At 39.1% G+C, this 22,377-nt stretch overlaps 3 protein-coding genes and 1 long non-coding RNA gene across 6 annotated transcripts; 1 reads left to right on the top strand and 3 right to left on the bottom strand.

The window, feature by feature from the left end:
• Positions 1 to 590: 590 nt before the first annotated feature.
• On the bottom strand, positions 591 to 13,578 carry LOC115688397 (protein BLISTER). 2 transcript variants are annotated; one of them, XR_008817687.1, is made up of 14 exons: positions 13,130 to 13,578; positions 11,727 to 12,438; positions 11,017 to 11,615; positions 8,858 to 8,977; positions 7,933 to 7,998; positions 6,392 to 6,502; positions 5,708 to 5,784; positions 4,365 to 4,432; positions 3,318 to 3,431; positions 2,855 to 3,030; positions 2,635 to 2,703; positions 1,962 to 2,120; positions 911 to 1,115; positions 591 to 838 (listed from the first exon to the last, which is right to left on the bottom strand). XR_008817687.1 is itself a non-coding variant. In XM_030614203.2 (13 exons), the coding sequence occupies exons 1-13, from the start codon at positions 13,193 to 13,195 to the stop codon at positions 1,035 to 1,037; spliced, it is 2,418 nt and encodes an 805-aa protein (XP_030470063.1). In that variant the 5' UTR covers positions 13,196 to 13,578; the 3' UTR covers positions 591 to 1,034. The 2 variants fall into 2 exon arrangements, 1 of the variants encoding a protein (XP_030470063.1); XM_030614203.2 differs by having other exon boundaries at positions 591 to 1,115.
• A 2,822-nt stretch (positions 13,579 to 16,400) lies between these two features.
• On the top strand, positions 16,401 to 17,371 carry LOC115688403 (glutathione transferase GST 23-like). Its single transcript, XM_030614213.2, has 2 exons — positions 16,401 to 16,799; positions 16,906 to 17,371. Exons 1-2 carry the CDS (start codon positions 16,488 to 16,490, stop codon positions 17,260 to 17,262), a joined length of 669 nt encoding a protein of 222 aa, XP_030470073.1. The 5' UTR covers positions 16,401 to 16,487; the 3' UTR covers positions 17,263 to 17,371.
• Positions 17,372 to 17,476: 105 nt separating this feature from the next.
• On the bottom strand, positions 17,477 to 21,709 carry LOC115688402 (PHD finger protein ING1). 2 transcript variants are annotated; one of them, XM_030614210.2, is made up of 7 exons: positions 21,520 to 21,709; positions 21,244 to 21,318; positions 20,423 to 20,586; positions 19,375 to 19,438; positions 19,124 to 19,223; positions 17,838 to 17,997; positions 17,477 to 17,713 (listed from the first exon to the last, which is right to left on the bottom strand). In XM_030614210.2, the coding sequence occupies exons 1-7, from the start codon at positions 21,545 to 21,547 to the stop codon at positions 17,603 to 17,605; spliced, it is 702 nt and encodes a 233-aa protein (XP_030470070.1). In that variant the 5' UTR covers positions 21,548 to 21,709; the 3' UTR covers positions 17,477 to 17,602. The 2 variants fall into 2 exon arrangements, with proteins under 2 accessions (XP_030470070.1, XP_056176159.1); XM_056320184.1 differs by having other exon boundaries at positions 21,244 to 21,315.
• On the bottom strand, positions 18,212 to 19,116 carry LOC130134763 (uncharacterized). Its single transcript, XR_008814335.1, has 2 exons — positions 18,971 to 19,116; positions 18,212 to 18,916 (listed from the first exon to the last, which is right to left on the bottom strand). It is a non-coding gene; the product is annotated as an uncharacterized LOC130134763 (long non-coding RNA).
• Positions 21,710 to 22,377: the final 668 nt, after the last annotated feature.

Here is a 22,377-nt window from a genome sequence, read left to right as displayed (position 1 = left end):
TAAAGAGTTCCCTCTCTCAATCGCACGCAATTATCGGGTAGATCTTAGCATGTCCAACCACGTGCAATCGAGCACTGCTCAATGATCACATTTTTCAGGCGACCATGAGACGGTTCTCGCCAAAGAGTTTCCCTTTCTCAACGTCAGACCATCGTCATCGTGCTCCGGCAACCAGCCAGCAATGACCACCATGGTTAGGTCAACTCCCGTCGCGGTGGTCGCCAAGCATAGAGGTTGCCGTCGGAAATGCAACCCCCACGGGCAGTCGGTTATTTGGGTCCACCGTAAACAGAAGGTTTTTCTCCCTTACGTTCCAAACATTTTACTGTTTATTCAACCCTAATATTGGTCATGTCTAAATCACCTACCAAACAAGATATATGATATAAAAAATCCCCGCATATTTCTATTACTGTTTTATCATATATCAGACCAAATGCAGCGAGCAAAATGATTTTTGCAGGATAATGTGTCAAATTTCCTCGTGGAAAAACCTGGAAACTATGCAGGTTTCTCTTTAACTAAGTTGATAAACGGTAAAGGATCGATCATGCACCGGCGATTGCTCTTGCAAGACATAACAAGAAAAGTACAATAAAAGAGAGATATCTGCAGATCTCCGGCAAACTTCATATCTCATTTCCTGAAATTTTGACCCCAAAGCTATACAACCCACATGTCGCAAAAATGGGCTGCAGACTATTATAAGACAACAGAATTGATACATTATTCCCAGTTTTGACTCTATATCCCCATTCAATGTTTCCATGCCCAATGCTTTCTCCCACCAAAATTTTGATATCCCAACAGAGCACAAAGAAAGAATTTCTCTCTTGACCTATGCCCAAAAGAAAAAACAAATTAAATGAAAACCGAATTGGCCTAGCTATTTGGAAGGCCTTTTGCTCACCATAAAGAATGGATTGTATTAACGACTCGGATATACAGAAAACGGCCTGCGATGAATTGCCAAAAGAGAGACGCTGCTCGGGTTCCTACAGTTTCGTCATCAAAGGGATCCTCGCATCCAGTTATCAAAGGAGCTTGCTGGTTCTTCTTCTTGAAGGCCCCCCAGGGAAAAGCTTCATTATCCATCCCAACACCCTCTCGACCACCTAGAAAGCAAAATAGAGGTTAGCTCAGCAGATATCTCGCAATCGTTCTAAATCCTGAGAATAAATACTAAAACCTATCCACCTTCTTTCGTCTCTCTCTCTCTCTCTCTCTCTCTCTCTCTGTTTTTAGTGCAGAAAAAGTCTATCCACCTACTTCCCACAGCACTCCATTTCTCATGTCAAAAGTTTAGAACCCTTAAGAGAGAGTTTCAAGCACTTAACTTGCAAGGAAAGTCCAATTAAATTATTTGAAGAGGCTAGACATAGAAATATTCGGTGAACCTAATAGTCCTAGAACCGAAGGAAATATTAGAAGACACATAAGAAGGAATGAAGACTTATAGTTCAGATTATACAAAACAGGAATTGTTTTTTTAAGTATAACCAATTGAATAACATTATAATCTAAATAAAAATCTCCGAAAGAGGAATACATCAAAAATCAAATTTTGAAGACTAAAAACCAACTTGCTAGAAAGTGACAATTTTTATTAACCTGGACAAGACCAGAAGGAAATTAGATGAGGATGTCAAAGGCAAACGGGATGTTTATCTTGAATAGGCAGGATATCATTTGGAATTTCTCTTATTTTAGTGCCAATAATTACAAGTGACGACCCACAAAGGTGTCCATATCAGCATGGGCACACATGCTCACAGAAATGCACACAAAAACAGGTATACCAACCCTGCACCCACACCCACGTGCACACGCTTCACACCCACACCCACGTGTGCACGCTTCACACGCACGCACGCACGCACGCACACATGCACATGCACACACGCAGGCACGCACGCAGGCACGCACGCGCACACACGCACGCACGCACACACACGGAGTACCTCATCGCCCTCATCTGCATATGCAGTATTCTCTTGCATATTGTGAAAATCAGGTAGTTTGGTTGATGGCAGGTTGTCATGGACCATGCTCTGAGCAGTCAAAAGTTCTAATCTCTGAGTCTGGATTTCGAGTTTGCGAGATAACTCTTCATTCAAGGCCTTCAGTCACACAAGATAAAAAAAAAAAGAATTAGAATTTAATTTTCAATATGGGGGACACATGAGACATCATATTCCATGAGGAAAAAAGTTCAACTCATCTGGTTGAAAAAGATGAAGTGCCATGTCATAAAAAAAAAACTAATGATTGTGAGCACGACTTTGTAACAGAAAGATGCAGCATAATAGGGCATGTAATTACGCATGCACCATCTAAATTCTCAACATACTAGATTCTGAAGTTGCAAAACTTCATTATTAGGTTGAACAAACAAAGACACAGAGTCCATCAATGGATATCTATTCGAGGTCAAACCTTTAAAAACTATATCAAATAACAAGTGAAGTCTTATTGACAGAACTAGTGCATTCCTTCACATGGGCACTAAGCCTTCCAAGTAGAGGAAGAGAATGAGCGACTGCTGACCCAGGAGAACCTGGAAACTCTGCAGTAAGATTGTTATCAAGACAAACTGAAGTGGGATTACAGATGATACAAGTCAGACAAAACTACCTTAAGTTTGGTATTTTCAGATGTTTCAGACGCCAATGCCTTCAGTAACTCTTCTTTCTCTAATGCTAACTGCAAAGAGCAATATCACATTAATAACCCACAGTTACCAGATACCAACAACTCACGAGAGCCAAGAGGTGTAAGTGAAAATCCTGAACAAAAGACTAAGTCAAGGGCAAGAAACCTGGAAGTTGACAATAAGGACTTGAGAAGTTTATACCTCTGATATTACTGTATTGATGTTTACGATCATTCTCATCTGATCAGCAGGTATATATACAGACGAAGCTTCGATATTTAACTGAACATCTTCAGACAACAGGGAACTAGATGTATCAAAGCCAGAGAGAGACCTGTCATGTTCTGTATGCTGGATGGGACTTTCTGAGATAACATCTGCATTTACAACAAATTCAATAGAATGTGGACGAATTCAGTAATATTTAAGGCTAAACTCTACATAGAGCAATTCGAAATTATTTGATTCCATGTACATCGACAACCTTTTCATGATGAAACCAACGTGGGAGAGGGGCCAGAATGCATAGTCAAAGTGGACAACTCAACTCTCTCGCTCGCGAGCGTACCAGACATAGAAAATCAGTTGTCTCTCCTCCCCCGGAAAGAAATAGTTATATATGGACATTTAATAGTAGCATAAGAAATCAGAGGACCACCCTCACCAAGGTCATCGGTTGAGGTGGATATATCTTTTCTACTGGCAACGCTCTTGCTTAAATCACCAGAAACCCTACCAGCTGCAGCTTTCCGTAACTTTGACTGCAAAAGCTTCTTTTCTGTACCAAACATAATGGATATTAGCAGAAAGATGACGAATGCACAATTAACAGGCAGATCAGGTACAACTGTTAGATCCATTAGAACTCTTTTACGTTGCCTACATTATAATAAACGCAGGAAATTAGGAACTACTTGGAGAAAAAACCACCGCCTAAAAATCAAGCACAATGAGCTTCAGGCTTTTTGCTCTAGATTTATTTCACGTTCGAGGATCCCCTTGGCCTCTTCCATGTGTTGTTCTTATTCTGGTTTAGACGTGAGAAGACGTGTGCATACCGTTTGTCTATGAGATTTCAATGCGTGTTATATTCATGTAGCCTCACTGAACTTATTGGCTTAACCTTTAGGGTACCTTTTAACAACTAAAAATTTAGAAATGTACCCACATCACCCCCATGCCACGATAAAACTTCTTATTCCTATAAGTACCAACATTGATTAGTCTTCCTTTTAATGCGTTTTTACTCATTACACAAGCTTCTGGTTTACTTATAAGTGGGCCACTATTACGGTCCAGCGTGAGTTCCAAAATTTCGTCATGTACCTGTAAATCGCTTTCCCAAGTAAGTGGAAGATTCATCTTTCATATACCATCAGGAATAAGAACAACAGAATCCAGCATGAAAGCAAAATTGTATTCAAAAATTATATATTGGAAGAAAAGATATATTTCCATTTAGGTTCTAAAGGAAGTTTAGGCATAGTAATTATTCTAACTGAAAATAATACGTTTTCTTATTTGAAGCTGTAAATTGTTGTTGATGAGGTTGACTTGACCAAAGGGAGTATATCCATCTTGAATCCCCCGATATTTTTTTTTTTTTGATCAATTGTCTTCTTGATAGAGGATGTTAGGATGCTAATATAAATAAAAAACTAATATTATTACATAAACACATCAAATAGACTGACACATAGTCAACACATACCTTCTTGAAGAGCACTAACGGTGGACTGGAGGTCCTGACGATCTTTTTCTAGGCTAGATACTTTCTTTCTGCATCGCATTAATAACAGCTACAGTCAAAATAATCAATCATTATTAAGATAATGCATGCAGATATCAACTCCAATAAATAGCATATATCTTCCCTCAAATCAACCCAAGAAAGAGATAAAACATTTTCGAGCATCTCCTGTTTCTCACAGGAGAACTAATAATTGCTATGCACAGAGCTCTCATCAAGTTGGTCCAACCATGAGTCTTCCTGCTGATATTTGATTGCATAATCAGCAATTATGACCATTAGAATTGGCATTCTTTTCAGAAAGACGCACACTACAACATTTAAATTTTAAACGTCTTCGTATAACAATTTAAGCTTTCAGAACAGTTGAAAGCCCCGCAAAATTTAAAATAGCACAAAGCAAGAGGTCATGCGTTCACAACTTTTGAAGCCCCTTATTTTCCTCTCTATAGTTATTTCACACACTTCAATCTTAGTCCAAACCTATGCCTGAAGGGGAGTATTGCAACATTTAAATATTTAATACGCCTTCATATATTAGCTTAAAATTTAATAACAATTTAACCGTGACCTCTCAGAAAATTTTACAAAACCCATTCTGCCTTGACAACTTGACAACTCCTACAAGAATATCTCAACACCATGACCCCTCTAGCATAACTAAGCTTTCTTCAAATGAAATATATCCTAAAAATCTCGTGATAAGTCAGTTTTTCTGTGTTATTTTTAAACCATACACCATAACCCGAAGATAAGAAATTAGCAAAACAGTACAACACTGCGGTCATCAATTAAATCATCAGGTTATTTTTGAGTGACTCAAATGATGGAATTGCAGCCAACAGAGAGAACTATATTACAGAATTAGAGAGAACTCCACCATCAATGAAAATGCAATCATAAAGTATTCACTAATCAGCTTATGGACCACCATCCTTTGCAGGACATCCCCATGGTTGACTTAAAAAGAAGCTGGCAGTTAGCTAACCCCATGAATAGCTTCAAATTATCTCTCTCTCCTGCTCTCCCTCCCTCCCTCCCTCCCTCCCTCCCTCTCTCAGAACATGCACTGGAAATGTCAATTTGATAGCTCATAAACATTTTAAATGATAGCCAGAGTTACGCGCATAAGACTTGATAGAAAAATGTTCACCTCGTCCGGCAACAATTGCAGACATTTTTAAAGTACACTTCTTAGAATGAGGAAAAGCTTAAAAAAAAAATTCTCGCAGGACAAATCAGCAATTCAAGCATGCAGATGTAATAAAAAAAATTGCCGTTGTGTGCATGAAAGTGATGCATACTTGTAGGTAGAAATTTCTGCTTGTAAATTTTCCAATTGCCTTTCCAGCTTTAACTCACTGGACCTCAACCTGAGAGCCTACAATCAATTAAGAAATATATTCATTGAGGGGTAACCAAACATACGGAAAGGCATGTACATTCGACAAGAAACTGTCATTCACATGATAAGAAAATGCAATTCAATCTAATTATCAACTATGTATCATATCATTAACACAAATACCGACACAACACATTAAAATTTTCATCGATTCAGAGGGGGGAAAAAAGATGGCCCACTTAGATCAAAATTTGCTAAGTACGCCTGAATTACCTGAAATATTAATGTAGCAAGCAAAATCACTATAAGGTCCTGACAGCAAGTACACCCAAATCACCAGACAAAATGGGGTTCATTTTTTTGGGCAAAAAAATGAAGGCAACTTTGCAAACCCTAAACAATGACGAAGATATATCATAAAAGATTAGGAAAAAAATAGGTCTACTAGTGAAAAGAAAACCACTCTTCTCAACTGCTATATTTTACACTTCCTTTCGGATACATGCTTTAAGTAAAATATAAATCCTCCAAATGTCTCGTGGCTTATCTTATCGAAGGTAAAAAAATAATTAAGCTCATACTAGACACTTCTGTAACCAAATAACGATTGGGAGGAAATTTGCTTCCACTGCAAGCATCTTACCTTCTCTTCTAAGCCAATAACTTCGGAAGCCAATAGTTTGGCCCGTTCATCAGCTGCATTACATTCTAATTGTGCATTGGTATATTCATGTTTGATAGCCTCAAGCTCCACCTAGCAAATGCATGAAGAGAAGTTGCTCGTGAATCAGCCATAACATTGGAAATATTAGCAGAGAATTATGCAACGAAACTGCCTGGACTACAGATAGTTGGGCAACCATATAAAAACAGTAAGTGAGTAAATAAACACAGCAAGAAAAAAAAAAAATGAGTTCAGAGTCATGGAATTTCTAAGAGTCTACGAGTTATATGCCAGTAATAGTACTCTTTACCGGTCCTTCAAAAAGTAATCCAACGTGCTGAGATGAGAATATATGCATTCAGGGAAAAGGAGTCTTAAATTTATTGTTATTTATTTTGACTAGTTCAAAATCTAACACCTTTGGTTAGTGGAAGAGTTGTAAATGCTTTCTTTGGTAAATGAGCTCTTCTTTGAGCTCCTTTTTTAATTATATGAGTATCACCCCTTTGGTGCTCTACAGTGAACTTTCCCTTGCCAATGTAAAAATACTTATCTCAAACAATATAACAGTCAAAACCACAATGTTCACTTGATATGACTATCATCAGTAAACCATTCAGAAATGTAACTGAGGACAATGATAAATAGTTACTTCACTGAGGACTTCCTCGCTGAAATAACAGGTCATTAGCTGAACCATTTCTAAAGTGAAATGTAAGTCGGGTATATACATAATTGCATGTTGCACCATATCTGCAACACATAGGTTTTTGTCACCACTCTTGATTACCATTGACAAACCCTACAGTCAAAGAAAATCCTGTTGGAGGCATGTATCTCGTCCTAAAGTCCATATTTGACCCAACAAGTTATCAAAAGTCCAGTTATAGCTCACTCTGGCTCAAGATACCTTCACCAAAAAAAACTGCAGGATGTCAGCAACACTCGCAAGTGCATGTTTTTAAGGTTGACTTGCAAGATCGCTGGCATTTTAAATCACATGCATATACATATCCACAAGAATTTTTTAGAAACATAGATTATACATGTCTGACAAGTTATGCGACAGGAGTTGATGTATTGAGATAGAGAGATAGCCTCCTTTGCATGATTAAGTTACAGAGAAGTGCTGTTCATGTGAATCCTTACAAACTGTTTCATGGATTAGAAATGACGCCGATATCCATTTCTTTTATGCTCTTCTCAGTTTTTCTATTAGCTCACTGTGGGCCTATACTGAATCAATGAGATTCGTCATCTCCTATCAAGGTAACACATCAAACCAAATCGCCTTCAACAGCATTCCTATCTACGTTATGGATGAAATCAAATCAACATCAGGCATCACATGTACATGCAATTAATGCATGATAAAAGTCAAACAACCAGCAAACTTTTGAATCATGGCATTGTGTAAGTGTAGAAGTACATAACTTTACAGAAACTTAAATTACGCAAAAGAAATACTAATGACAGATTTTTTGTAACAGCAAACAAATGACAAAAATACGGGTCCCTACCAGTCGTGCATTAATCTCCTCCTGTAACTGTTCCATATCAGCTTTTAGTTGGTTGACAACACTTCTCTGCAATACAAGAAAGAACACAAAATAACAAATAAATCAAACTCACCATAATTTAAAACATCAAGCATCATGTTTTAAGAAGGAGAAAAATGAAACAGTTCCTCGAATGTGACACCTTGTAGATTAGCTAGTAGAGCACCAGACAATTAGCACTCAATTAAGCAGTCATCACAATTATACAACCAAGCATTTAATAAGAACTCTCAGCTTAATACCCTAACAAATCAGTACATGTTTTTTTGGTAAGGTACAAATCAGTACATGTTTAACTCTACTTTCCCACACAAATTAGGAAATGTACTAAGCAACTATAAAGAAGCAAAGGGCTTGCGATTTAAATTTGTTATTTTCCATTCGCCAGAAAGGCCAAGTGCCTTTGTCACCAAGCTAATCTTCATTTTCATATCAGTTGATTTTTTCACATATACATCATTCGTGTAGCAAACCAAGATGTCCATGAATGTAAAAATGTATCTTCATTATTTTATCCTACACCTATTTGGCATGGTGTAAGCAAAGAGCATCGTCGAGATCCTAAACTTTAGCAAATCCAAGAGATAGATCTTTAAGTCGTAACTAATTCTATCACCCCCCCCCCCCCCCCCTCGCTTTCCTTTTTTCTCTTCCTTTCACACTTAAAGAGACCAAAGGAAAATAAAATGAGATTACTTAATACATCTTTAACACTTGTCTCTTCCCGTTGCAATAAAATCCTAACATTCCATAGGCCAACTATCAACATCAGAAAAAAATAAATATTGCAGAAAATAGTAAACTACCAAGAAATAACCAAACAAGAAGACACATAAGCATCAAAGTGGTAAGAATTGATATATTTATCACTGCTGTTTAACAGAACCTGTTGGTTGTAACTGTCTGTCAAAGAAGAATTGTCGGCTGCTAAGGACTCCGCCAAAGCCCTTGAAGCCTCGAGAGCTCGTTGCAAGGAAAATTTTTCTTGTGTCAAATCTTCAATATGCTGCATTGAATAGGTAAAAGGTATCACATTAATTAAATTCAAATAAGTATTTATCCTAACAAAAGAAAAAATGAACTTTTCCAATCACTTGTTACATTCCATGGTTTTGCTTCTTCATGCAAAAGCCTGACGTCTGAAAACTCTATCCTTCCTTCACTCTATTCAAAAGCAGATATCCTCAACTATATAAATTAAGAAATTTTGACACATTCTTTCAATTCTTCTTTCTAAATTTTTTATAGGCAGAAATAATGAAAACATAACCTAGTCAAGAGAAATGCCACCTTAAAAAGTCTAGGCATGCAACTTGACAGGTTAACCGTTAACATATTGTCAAGTTCTCACAAGCAATATCTTAGTCCAGGTTCATGCCATTTTTTGTTTTTTGCTGAAGTTTGTCAACATGAAGTGACCCAGTATGTGATACCAAAAACACATTAAAAAATGCAGAAAGAAATGATATTGACACCTGTTCTGAATTATGTGAGTAAATAGGAAGACAAAGGTACAGGAAGATAAATAAACATTGATAAACAACAAAGTACCAGAAAATTAGATAATAAATAAAACAAGCAACAAGCCACCTGACACAAAGTCAAGTAACCCGAAGCAGCAGTCACTACATCACCAGATTCATACTATCTTCACAACCTAAAACCATCCATCATCTTGCAAAAATTGCAACTAGTCCAAGGCTCAAGATGATTCATATCAATAAAACCTTACAAAGATGTAAGACAAAAGTACATACAAAAGAAATGTGGCAATACTGTGAAGTAATTCCCCAGATCTCTCTTACAGAACATATACAAAACACCAGATTATAAGGTGTGCATATGCCAGATGATCAAGGGAGTTCAATTTAAGACTAAGTTCAGTTTAAAACTCACGGCTCTTATAGGACATAATATGCCAATGCAATGATTTTAGTCTTGACACAAGTATCTACCTTATGCTAGAGCTGGACCAATATTTTAATGACCTTTTATCCCTTTTCACCCTCTCTCTAGTAGCATCCTAGTAGTTTCTCCATCCAACCCCCCCGCCCCCCGCCCCTTCTCTCTCCCCAGGATAATATATAAAATAGAGGGGGGGTTTACCATGCTTCATCGCATTAAGCTCCTACCCTTAAATTTATTTAGACTTGTGAATTATAATCCTATAAAGAAGTGATCATAACTTAAATTAGATTGAAATTAAGTATTTAGTAAGTGTTTCGATAATCATTTCCGGGTGACACAAACCCATGTGAAAAAGCAAACACACAGCATAATAAGATGGGGAATGATATTGGACGATCAAATGGCTGATGATCAAGGGAGTTCTGTTAAAACTATGTTCTATGGTTTTAACATTTGAAGTTATACATCATCTATAAACATACATATTACACCTCCAGCAATAGATTCTCATTATTCCTAACTAGAGACGCATAAGTAAAATTTTAACAGTAAACTAGCACTGGTATGAAAAATTCACAGATAGTCTGCTGAAAAATACACACCGCAATATGAATTATATTCAACATATGGTCAGCAACAAGCAAATAGTGAAACCGAATAGGACAAATAATAGAGGTGAATTGTACTTCTTAAGATACTGACACGCCTTGGAGAGGATTTATCTATCAAACAATTTTCTTAATTCGTGGCACATAAAATATTAAAAATAGACAAGAAATGGGAAACCAAAACATGCTTTGTCAACATCTATTAGTTATTGGGACAAGGACAAGTCATCATCTTCTTTGAAACAACTGCTAAATGCCTTTTTTTCTAGAATTGAGAACATAACACAAGGAAACTTTCTTTTTGTAACAAAAAAGAGAAAACCAAACATAAACCATTAGAGTACATTAAACCTAAGGACCACGAGAGTTTAGACATTGATTCATATCAATTTGGGATGCCTGATCGCCAAAATGTTGTCAAACAAGTGATCAAAACTTAGCTACAATCAGTTTGGTTGTTCACATTTCCGCACCTCAGATGGGAACTGAATCATGGAATCCAACAAATTTGAGCAATCTAAAACATTACCTGTTCCAATGCAGCAAAATCTTCATTCTGTTTAGAGGTATAAAACTCGGGCTTGCTCTCGATGCTTTGCTCACCAGTACGGCTTTCTAAATTAAATGCAAAAGGTGAAGAACTAATGGAATGCATCGGTACATCAGGTCCAGGCGATGTTCTCGGTTTGGAGAAAGGCCCTACATTCCCATCATTTGTATGACGGAAAGGGTTTGAATTTCCAGCATCAATACTGCCAAAATTTAAGCTATTTCTCATGACAGGCTCCTCCGGTTCAACGCTTTTGGAAGGAAGTGATGGTGAAGATCTAGTTACATTAAGAGAATCAAGAAAGGACGGGCGCGATCTTTGTGGATGTGATTCACTAACTGTCGAATATAGAGAAAAAGTGTTTGAGGAACTATTTAAATCCGAATTGAAATCAGATGAAGAATGGCCAGATATCTGAGAAGTTGCACTTTGTGTACTAGGCAACTCGTTGAAGATGCTACCAAGTTTCCTTTCTTGAAAATCAGATGCCTTAGAACCAGTGAAGCGTGCCGTATCAAACACTCTCAACCCACTCCCAGCAGGAGACCATTTCGTGTTGGTAGCTGGTTGCACAGAGTCTGTGAGACGAAAGTACAAAACAGTGTCGGATTTTTTTCTCGTGATGTATGCATGACAATTCAAAGTGCCTATCAGTAACATTCAAATATAAAACAACAGAAAGAGAATACCTTCATTGTATATTGAACTTGTGTGTGCAGCAGGCAATATGTTGGCATTACTGGGATTATTTGGTGAAACAAAGCTGCCTGAATTCTGGGGAGAGCTATTTGCTACAACAGAAGAACCAGGATTTGCAAATAAAAATTCATTTGAGCTCCCACTATTTTCTTTCATCAGGGATTCTTCCTTCCCATGGAAACTAGAGCGGCCAGAACTGCGACCAATCTCCTGACTGGCTTGTGTGAATAAAGCATCAGACTGGTCAGATGTAAACCCAGAAGTTGCAGCATACATTCCATAATCACTTTTCATGTGATTATTCTCTTGGCCGTAGTTATAGCCAATCGGTCCATTAGACGCCAAGCCTCCATAGCCCTCACGTTCTTGGTATTCTCCCATTGTTTGTGCTGGATAGTTAGAGAATGCATCATTTACACCCACCGAAAACTCCGGTAAGGAATGAACGTCGCTGACAGAACTTTCCCTGCTTCTCTGGGAAAACTGAAATGGTTTTACATCATCGTTATTCTCTGCAGCAAAAGGTTGATTATCGACTCCACCAGGTATATTAGACGATCTGACAGCGTCAGAATCTGCAAGTCGCACAACTTCAGCATCTAGTGATTTTTTCTCATTAGGGCCACCATCAGAAGCATTAATTTGGTTACTAGCGGCCTTTTTCGCTCGATCTGCAGCCTTTTTCTTGCGGAATTCTTCTAGCTGAGAAAGTTAAGTTCACATTAAAAAACATTCATGCTTGAAATTAAAACACAGTAAGTGCAATAAGTTCAAAACATGTCATTTAGTACCGAGAGATGTTCCAGAAAGTCCGTGACGTCTACAAAAAACCTCAGAGAGAAAAACTTCTTTCCGGGATCTTGTTTATCATCCCGAAAAAAAGAAAAGAATTCTCTTGGTAAGACCACCCTTATGAAACCTCTTTTTCCTACCCTAGGTTGCTAAAAAGTCAGAACATCCAAAAATGCCTCTTGTGGGGGAATACATAAATTCCAGTCAAGTCAAACAAGTGAAAGCGTTTACTATAAACAAACGAGGCTGCAAAATCAGCTATCATTAAGTTGCCCAGCAAAACATATGAAGGAAGAAGGCAAAAGGGATGCATGAAGAAACCATTTTTTTCCCTCTTTGCTGCAGAATGGCTTCAAAAAATCCTTCGGGTCAAAGAATTCAGCAGGAACAACACTCTCTCACTCTAAAGTCTAATCAGCCAAATCGGCAAGGCACGGATCAATGATTCAAACAGCCACACTTTGCGAAACAAGATCGAAAAATCACCGCATCCTCGCGCAATCACAGAGATGCAAACGTTCAAGAAAGGCACAGCAACCCCAAAAATCGGAACAAAAAGATCGGAAATTCCCGAAGAAATCCGCGTCCCCAAAAAATTTACCCGGCGCTTGCCAGCTTCCAGATGCTCCTGCTTCCGCGAGCTCGGCAGTACCTGGGCAGAGGCCATCCGAAACCGACGAATCCGCGAACCCTAACGAGGCACATTCAAAACCACCAACCCCCCAATCCCCATTCCCCCCTCAGACCGCCGCCCCCAGCACCGCCGCAGCCTCACCGAACCGAAAGCTCCGCAAAAACCGCTCCTCAGCGGCTCCGGCAACCGCGCCCGCCAACCAATCGCGACGAAGCCGAGATCGACGGGACCCGAACGGGGCATGCACCAGAAACGGCGGAATCTCTGAGATTACCGGAAGACGATGAACAATTCGAAATCGGATCGAACGAGAGAAATTGGAAGAAGAAGAAGAAGAAGAAGAAGGAGAAGCCTAGAATTCAGGGGAAGAAGTGGCTTCCGATCTGGTGGGGAGAGAATCGCCGTCGTCGGAGGAGGGAGGAATTGCGAAATTCGAGAGTTGCAATTGCAGATCTCCCTCTTCTTGTTCTTCCTTTCTTTTTTCTTTTCTTTTTTTTTTCGGGTTTTTTTTTTTTTGCTTTCTTTTCGATTTTTTTTTCCTTTTTTTGTGGGGGCATTGATTGTAATCATACGATGAGTATACGGTACGGTATACCACGCGACGACATCAACCGGTGGTTAAGTTTGGTAACTGTACCGGCCGTTTGAAATCTGCCTTTCTGGGTAAGGAATTGAATTCGCTTTTTTTATTTAGGAAGAAATGGCAGCAAATGATTGCTAAACTTTTTCTCGATGAACTTTTGATTTTTCAAGGATTAGATAATCCGAGGACAAGATTGTTAAAATTCAATGAGCGGATTGAATATTTACTAAAAGGTTAAAGACCACATTGAACGAATTAAAAGTTCATAGAATACATTGTACGTTTAGGCTAAAGTTCAGGAACTACGCTGAACAAATTGAAAGTCCGGGGATTACATTGCATATTGACCGAAAGTTCGGGAGATATTTTGTGTAATTATCCCTTTTATTTATCTCTATTTTTATATGTTTTTTTCTTGAATTTATGAATTAGACCTAAGTTCTTGCATAAACATTACAACTCACCCTAAATCTTAATGGCCTATGCCGAAATTGGCGAAATCCGCCACATCACGCCATACGTATGGCAATTCTCATATAACAAGGTGTGAATTCCTACCATGGATATGTAGTTTTCATTTCGATGATTTACTTTAATCTTTTCGTGAGAATGTCACCAAAAGTCAAAATTCGAAAGGCGAGATCAATTTTTTTCGAGCCAATTGAGGGGCAAAAATGATAAATGTCTTGCACCAAAAAACATGGTTGGAATAATTGTATTGTATTGCAGCCTTTTTTTTTTCTTTTTTTGGCTAAAAATATTGCGGGCTATAACTTAGAAATGATCATCCGAGTACTATAGGACAACTCCGTCAAGTTTTCATGGTGGAGTAAGGCAATTCAAGCGATGGAAGACGAAACTCCGAATACTACATATGACCTCCGAAGTGAGACGGCGAGAGATGAGCTTCATCGAGAGAGAGAGAGAGAAACGGCCCGGATTATAGTGGTGATCGGTTCTAGGGTGGGTTGGGTCCGGACCTAGATCCTGAAACCAATCTTGTTATAACCGGTTCTCAATTTTTGGAACCTGAAACCAACCCTATTTTTCCTAGACCCTGTTTTGGAACCAACCCTGTTTTTCCGGTCCGGTTTCAGGGTTTACTCGAGAACCTATTTTTTTTTTGTTCCTTTTTTCGGTATCATTTTTTTCTAGCAAAATAATATAGGTAGCAATGAAACAATTTAAAATAAAATATGAATAACAAAAATCACTATCCGCCAAAAGTAACAATCCCCAAAATGAGCAATTGAAATTACAATCCATCAAAATCAACAATCCAAAAGCACTATGTGGCAAGACATAGTCCAATCGCATAAATCTTTAAGAGTTACATTTCCAAGGAATTTATTCAACATGTTTAGCTCTTTATTTTGCGCCATGATGAGATAACTCCTCACTTCTGTTTCCGAATGAAATATCTTGAAAGAAAAATCAAGAGACTTAGTGGTAAAGCATCTGCTCTCACTAGAAAAATGTCTATATATCTCATTTGAATCACACAATATTTAGATGACTTTAAGGGCTGTGCTGTTTCGCTCATAGTTGTGAAACATATTCCAATATTAAACCGGAAATCGGTTCTAAAACCGGTGAAGTAGGGTAACGTGATATAGGCTTTTTACTTTTTTGTACATTATCTCAAAACCGGTTCTAAAACCGGTTCTAAAACAGGTTTGAGTTGGTTTTTACTTGGAACCGGAAACCGAACCGGTTCTAACCGGTTCCCAAAAAATGGAACCGGTACCCGGACCGGTTCTTGTTAGAACCGGTTCCCGGACCTGTTTTTCGGGTGGGTTGGTCCGGTTTCCGGGTAAACCCGGTCCAGTTGCACACCCCTACCGGATTACCAGCTAAGGCCCCCCGAATGACTATTCAGTGATAGAAGAGGCGGGGTGCAGAGGCGGTCAGAGGTTTGAAAAACACATAGAACAATAGTGACTTACATGAACATAAGAATTAAGAAGTTAAGGTAAATAGTTGGGTGACTAACAACATAGAGCGAAAGTTTTTGTCTTTTACAAATAAGAAAGGGCTGTTAGTAGAAAAAAAAAATTTCAATCCGGTGCTACTAAGATTTCCAATTTTGTCAATGTAATCTTAAACACCCGCGCGAAATTCCAATTTGATCCTTCCGGCCAATCGCCGCCGAAAGTTACTGACGTGGCAATCCACAGATTGGCCAGAAGATGTACATTGAAATTTCATGTAGAGGTTTAGAATTACATTGGTAAAATTTGAAAATTTTGCGATTGAATTGACACCTGTATAATAATTTTAGGATTGATTAGGTAATTATCCCGTTGAAAAAATTGCCCCGGGGTATGCTAAAATCATTCTGAACTTGTAGATATATAAAGTGAATTGACGAGAAGACATGTAATTTGACAAGACAAATCACGACAAAGTGCATCACAAACACAATTTTAATGCATATTCCTACTGTTAAAGAAGAGCCAGTCAAAATTATTTTCATCGGGTTGAATTCGGGCCGAATATACAATGACCAAATTAACTGAACGAGTCCAACTTTAACCATCCAATTTTGACCATGTGAGAAATCACATGGACTTTTCTTTGATCGGCAATTGCAAAAATTTGACCTTTCTTCTCATACCTTTCAAGATTCCCACGTACATGAACTCTGAAAAGCGAGCAATTTGTTCCTGTATTTAAGGTCAATTCCATGCGTTAAGCCAAACACAACATAGCCTGTGAATTTGGAGCTCTTCCTCATCATCGATGGCGGCTGATCTGACGCTACATGGACTATGGTCGAGTCCCTTCACCCAGAGAGTCATCTGGGCTCTCCAATTGAAGGGTCTGAGCTACGGGTACGTGGCCGAAGATATCGTCTGCAGGAGCGAGTCGCTGGTGCGATACAATCCGGTTCACCAGAAGCTCCCCGTGCTCGTTCATAACGGAAAAGCGGTCGCAGAGTCCATGGTGATCGTCGAGTACATCGACGAGAGATGGGCGCAGAATCCGCTTCTTCCGCGAGATGCTCACGAGAGGGCCGTGGTCCGATTCTGGGCTAAGTTCATTGATGAGAAGGTAAAGATAGATATGATTGATGCTATGAACTTAGTCTTTCCATAAGAATCAGATCTTCAATTTTTGTGCTTTCTTTGACAAAATCCGCGCTATTCTCTTGTTGCAGTCTATACCCATGATGGATTTCTTTCGTAACGTCGGAGAAAACCAAGAAAAAGCCATGAACTTCACCTTGGACACCTTCAAAACAATAGAAGAGTACGGCCTGGGTGGAAACAAAAAGTTCTTCGGAGGCGAGGAGGTGTCGCTCGCGGACATCGCCTTGGGATGGATCATCCACACCTTGCCGGTCATGGAAGACATAGTAGGAGTGAAGTTTGTGAAGGCCGAAACATTCCCTCTTTTGCATGAATGGATGGAGAACTTTAAGCAAGTTTCAGTGATCAGGTCAAGCCTTCCAGAATATGAGAGAACCTTGGACTACTTCAGGGCAAAAAGAGAGATGTTCATCAAATTTAGCTGAAAAGCACTAACAAAGATCATAGCATTTTCTTTCTCATTTTCGTTTTTCATATATAAGATTGTATGGACTCTTGTACTTCTTGTTGCTTACGAACAAAGTCTTCAAATGACCCGAGAAAGGTAGCCGGTTTTTCTGTTAAAATGTTGGTTTTTGCACTGGTAAAAGGTACAACGAGGTCTGCTAGTATTGCTTAGACAAGCATTTGTAGATGTGAGAGAACAAGGTTAGGATTCATTTTCATCCAACTAAAGCCACAGCTACAGGCAACAGCTAAAGATTTTAGTACAGAATGTACAAATCCTAAATTACATTGGATAGAAGCTCTTCATCATTGTCATCATCACCGTCCTTTCCTGCGACTCTTCATACCTGCGCAGTCCGAACAATACCATTTTCCTTTCGGCACATCTTTCAGTCCGACGCAGCCATAATGGAACCACTCTATCTTGCACTATGAAAGAAGAAGAAAGCACATAAGATATTCCGAAGACCACAAGTCTTCCAGGTACTAGATAGTGGATATAACTAGCAGGAGGAAGCAAAACTGAAACATAATCAGAAGCTCGATGCCATACGTCGGGATTGTCGCACGCAACCATTTCCCCGAAGCTAACTTGGTTGCAAAAACAGTACGTGGGCTCATTAGGGTCTATGGGTATATCCAACTCCATACCGGGAGGATTTGTGGAAGCTGCATTAGTGGCTTCTGTTGCTGCTTGAGTAGCAAGGCGAGTCCTGTGCAAGTAAATGGCCATCATAAACAAGGTCACTTCTCATTGCTGACCATGCCTACCTAGCTCAGACATGTGCAGATGAAGATTTACCACAAACAATTTTCTCATAAAGAACTATCATGAAAGCTATTAAAACACTGCAATTAGTACAACAGATTCATCTGATAAAAAAAAAAGATTGATCTTCATGATGCTCAGAACAGTGTATTTCCATCTCGTTCCAATCTCAACTTTCATTAGTAGTTCCATCAGATGAATACAATATCAGGATTATGATGGCCTAAAACTCCCAGCCAATTTCCTCATTCAACGAGCATAGGAGACATAAAGGGCATCCTCCTGCAAAAGGCTCCGCATATGTGAGGTTCAGCAAAGGTATGTAGCCTTCGTGTTGCTTTTTGGCAACAGGCTGTCTCACACCTCAAATCCGTGACCTCCTGGTCACAAGTGAATAACCTTACCGTTGCACTTAGCTCACCCTCAAAGACTAGCATGGGAGACAACATAAGGAAACAAAGTTCCATTTCAACTCATTCAAGTGCTTAGGCCGCTTTACAAGGATGAGGTATAATGTACAAATAGTGTCAGTATGGCTGTATTGGGTGAGACAGACACCGAAGTCCATGGTAAAGCCTAAAATTTTAGCTTCAATTTATGCAAATTATGTTCTGACTTCATAGGGTTCAAGCGAACTGCCAATAATGATTAGTTCTTTGTGCATCCACCAACACCAATGCAAATCAATATGGGAGATACAGATCCTAACTAAGCATTTTCCATCAAATCTGTGCTTTTCACATTACTACTTAGTCCTCTTCATGCATAAGGCATTCCCTTTTCATATGAGGGGTTCTCCAACGCTGCATTCCCAGCACCATAACTATTCCAGCTGATAACTTCAATTCTCTCTCTCTCTCTCTCTCTCTCTCTCTCTCTCTCTCTCTCTCTCTCATCCCCCTGCCCTCCGGGGTAACCTCTTGTGGTTGCGAGTGCGCGTGTGCTTGTTACTGTGCATGCGTTGCAGGGGAGCAAGGAGCTTAATAGCAGTCATGAGACAGAAAATGACAGAGCATATACCCCACAACTTCCAGAGTCAACAAAAAAATATATATAGTAAAGAATGATACTTCTTGCGTCCTCCTCTACCGGATTCGCTGCCCCTGCCAGACTTCGCAGGAGCATCAACACTGGAACTAGATATCCCCTCTGGAGGAACACTCTCTTTATCTGCAGCCATCAGTAGGTGCATTAAAAAAATATTCAGTTCAAGACAAAAGCAACAAGCATATAGTTGAAAAAGTAGAAGCTTTCAGGTAAAAACCTTGGAAAATGTATTAATAGAAAAGGATGAAACAGGAGCAAGAGCAAATTAAAGTACCACGTCGGAGCTCCTCATTAAACTTTTTCAGATATTGATCCAACTGTTGTATGTGTGTATCTACCTGATTTGGGTTGAGCATATACATGGTTAGCAAGATTTCAAGGAACAAAAACTTAAAAGTCAGACAACTTCAAAGCCAGACAAAGGGCAATAATAAAATGACTAGATATGATGACTGTTTAGCCAATTAAAGATGTTCAATTTTGATAAAAGTTAAACAAATCACAATTAGTCTCCAATTTTTTTAAAAGACATCACAAAAATCAAATCCAACACGACACCATAAACTTGAAAACAAACTATTATAAGCAATAGGTATGCCATGAAGACAGCAATCCTTAGCCATGAAACTTTATGTGAATATGGACCTCTCCAAAGCATAATGTGGATATTATCAACATTTTTCCACTCATAGTTCAAGCTTGCTGCACTCTCTTCATTGCCATGCAGACGAGTTGAAATCTTGATTTGGATAAGTATATATGCAATGAAGGCAGCAACCCTTAGCCATGAGCTCTCTAGAGCACAATGTAACATTTGACTAAATTTCTGCTCATGGCTTATGCTTCTTCTTTTCTTCCGCCAATCTCATGGCTAATGCTTGATTGTCTCTTCATTGGCATGTGAAGAGATGACTCATGAATGAATTCCCTCTCCCAACCATGCAAATATTAGCATGTTTGTTCCGGCATGAGAGAAAATGCAGCCTTGATGTTTGCCATCCTATCAAGATACTAGTATCCGAATCATCAGTGCGTGTGCTTTGTCCTGTTACCTAATCAGCTTTGATATTCTCAGATCGTGAAGTGTTTATATCCAGAAAAATGCAAATATTACTGCTATGCAACAAAAGTACACATAACGAAGGAAGTAGGTAAAAATGAAATGAATAACTTGTATCTCTGGAAAAAAACTAAAATTAATAACTAAGAAACCTACTGGAAGCATGAACACCAAAAGTTATTCAAAAATACTCATTGCGCCAAATCAAAAGCAAAACGAGCAGCGTCATTTGAACAAACAAAGGCTAAAAACTGTTATATACCAAATCATACGCGTGGACAGCCAAAGCAACCTTCTCATCGGCAATCCTTATGCTATGTTTTTGCTCATCTAGCGCTTCATCTGAGAACGTGTTACCTGACTTACGTCCCTGCTTAATTTCCTCAATTTCTTGCTCACAACGTTGCTCATTCTGTCTTTTGAGGTCTGATCATATTCAGAAAAGAAAAGGAGAAGGTCACATAATACCTCACAAAAACCATAAAAGCTGACAATTAAACTATCTCTTTCGTGCGATGACATAAGCCCCTAGTCCTAAAGATTGTGTACAACGAAAATGGATGTGTCAAGTGTATTCCAAATAAAAATGACACTCTATAATTCGTCAACAAAATAACATCAGAGACATAAGGATAAAGAAAGCCCTTCGATGCCTCATTTGAAGTTTCTCATTTCCACTTATTTCAGCTGCCGCCAATAGCTGATGACAGTAACAACTCCATTGCATTTTCCCAACGGTCTTTCCGATGATTCAAAGTTTAAGCTTTGACCCCGACAACCACAACAGCCGCTTAGGCTTCCTTTGTTTTGCGGAAAATGAGCCATCTGGAAAACATTTTCCTAAAAACGATCGCTCGTATCGCTTACAAAAATGAATGAACAAGGAAATACTTAGACATAAAATTGTTGTCAATAATGAAAACACTTCCAATTCACTAATCATCTCAAGCAATATAAGCGATCATTTTTTAACCTTAGATTTGATGGTTCTCTCATTAGAAGACCTCCACAAGAAACCCAACAATCCTACCTGCCACAACAATCAAAATAGAACGCGACCGAGCAAATGATGATTGACCGTACCCTCTAAACTCTTGTCGAGATCACGCAACAGCGCGTACTTCTTCTGCAGTATGTTAGGCAACGCCTCGAGGTCTGCTGCACAAGAAAAAGGGGGGCCGTTCGATTTAGTCAGCAGCGGCGCGCTTCAATTCTCGCCCAAACGAAAAGAAATGAAAGCAAACCCATTTCACGGCTCGCGAATCGCCGGCGCCGGGAACAAAACAAAACTAGGGTTTCGCCGGGAGCGATGAGAAAGAAGCGAACGGAAGAGGGCGAATTCGGGATTTGGGCGCTCACCTGCTTGGAATTCATCGAGGAAGGACATGAAGGAGGCGGAGGCGGAGGCGACGGCGGTGGCGCAGGTCGACGCTGAGGTCCGGCGGCGGCGGAGGCGGCGGCCGCGGCGGCGGAGGAGGACGAGGCGGTGGTGGAGCGGGAGGGGCAGGGATGGTGGAAATGGTTATGGGGACGGAAGTGAACCGGGTTTCTGGTCGTTTCGGTGGGGGATGATGCGGGAGATGAACCGGGTTGTGTACGGATTTTATCATGATGAACCGGCATGGTGATTAATTGATTAATAGCAATTGCATGAAATTAGTTTAGTCAAATTTTTTTTGGAGATCAAGGATTTTATCCTGAATAATATTTTAATATATATATCTAAGATGGAGAAATTCATGGATTTATAATGAATTCAACATTTTTATAATTTCTACGCGTATATATTTGGTATTTTGCAACAGCCTATGTTCAGAATTTACGCACCCCTTGTCTCTATTAGCAAGATAAGTGGATATATATTGAAGGTATATCTATGTTTTTTTCCTTTAATATTTTGAACGAAGACTTTTAAATATGTGAGATATTGAAAAAGAAGTCAGTAACATTATTTACTTAAAATGATGATCTACATATTTGTTCGGAATACCATTTATAGTCACTGCACTTACCCGCACTTGCGATAACATCATTGAACTCATCAAATGCGATGAACATTCATTATTATGGAATCGACGCATTTTGATTGGTATTCGACATACTTTTTCCGGTGAAATGTTGACATGGGAACGGTAGATTTGCTCTCGATTTGTTTCGCAAAAAATGAATAATCTTGAAAACATTTTCCTGAAATTGGTCGTTTGAAATAATTAGTCA

Source organism: Syzygium oleosum, unplaced genomic scaffold (genome assembly GCF_021117445.2).
Source record: "Syzygium oleosum isolate NSW1041296 unplaced genomic scaffold, Sole_v2.1 Sole_v2.01, whole genome shotgun sequence".
NCBI lineage: Eukaryota > Viridiplantae > Streptophyta > Magnoliopsida > Myrtales > Myrtaceae > Syzygium > Syzygium oleosum.
Note: the sequence above shows the minus strand (reverse complement) of the source record. Positions and strands in the feature narration are given on the sequence as shown.

Coding starts and splice junctions, on each gene's coding strand:
- LOC115688402 (XM_030614210.2), bottom strand. CDS start 21,547: ATGTCCTTCCTCGATGAATTCCAAGCAG. Junction 19,439..20,422: donor CTGTCCACGCGTATGATTTG/GTATATAACAGT, acceptor AACCCAAATCAG/GTAGATACACACATACAACA. Junction 17,714..17,837: donor TTGCGTGCGACAATCCCGAC/GTATGGCATCGA, acceptor CTTCTTTCATAG/TGCAAGATAGAGTGGTTCCA.
- LOC115688403 (XM_030614213.2), top strand. CDS start 16,488: ATGGCGGCTGATCTGACGCTACATGGACTATGGTCGAGTCCCTTCACC. Junction 16,800..16,905: donor CTAAGTTCATTGATGAGAAG/GTAAAGATAGAT, acceptor CTCTTGTTGCAG/TCTATACCCATGATGGATTT.
- LOC115688397 (XM_030614203.2), bottom strand. CDS start 13,195: ATGGCCTCTGCCCAGGTACTGCCGAGCTCGCGGAAGCAGGAGCATCTG. Junction 3,432..4,364: donor CGTTAGTGCTCTTCAAGAAG/GTATGTGTTGAC, acceptor TGTTTGGTACAG/AAAAGAAGCTTTTGCAGTCA. Junction 2,121..2,634: donor CTGAAAATACCAAACTTAAG/GTAGTTTTGTCT, acceptor GTGTGACTGAAG/GCCTTGAATGAAGAGTTATC.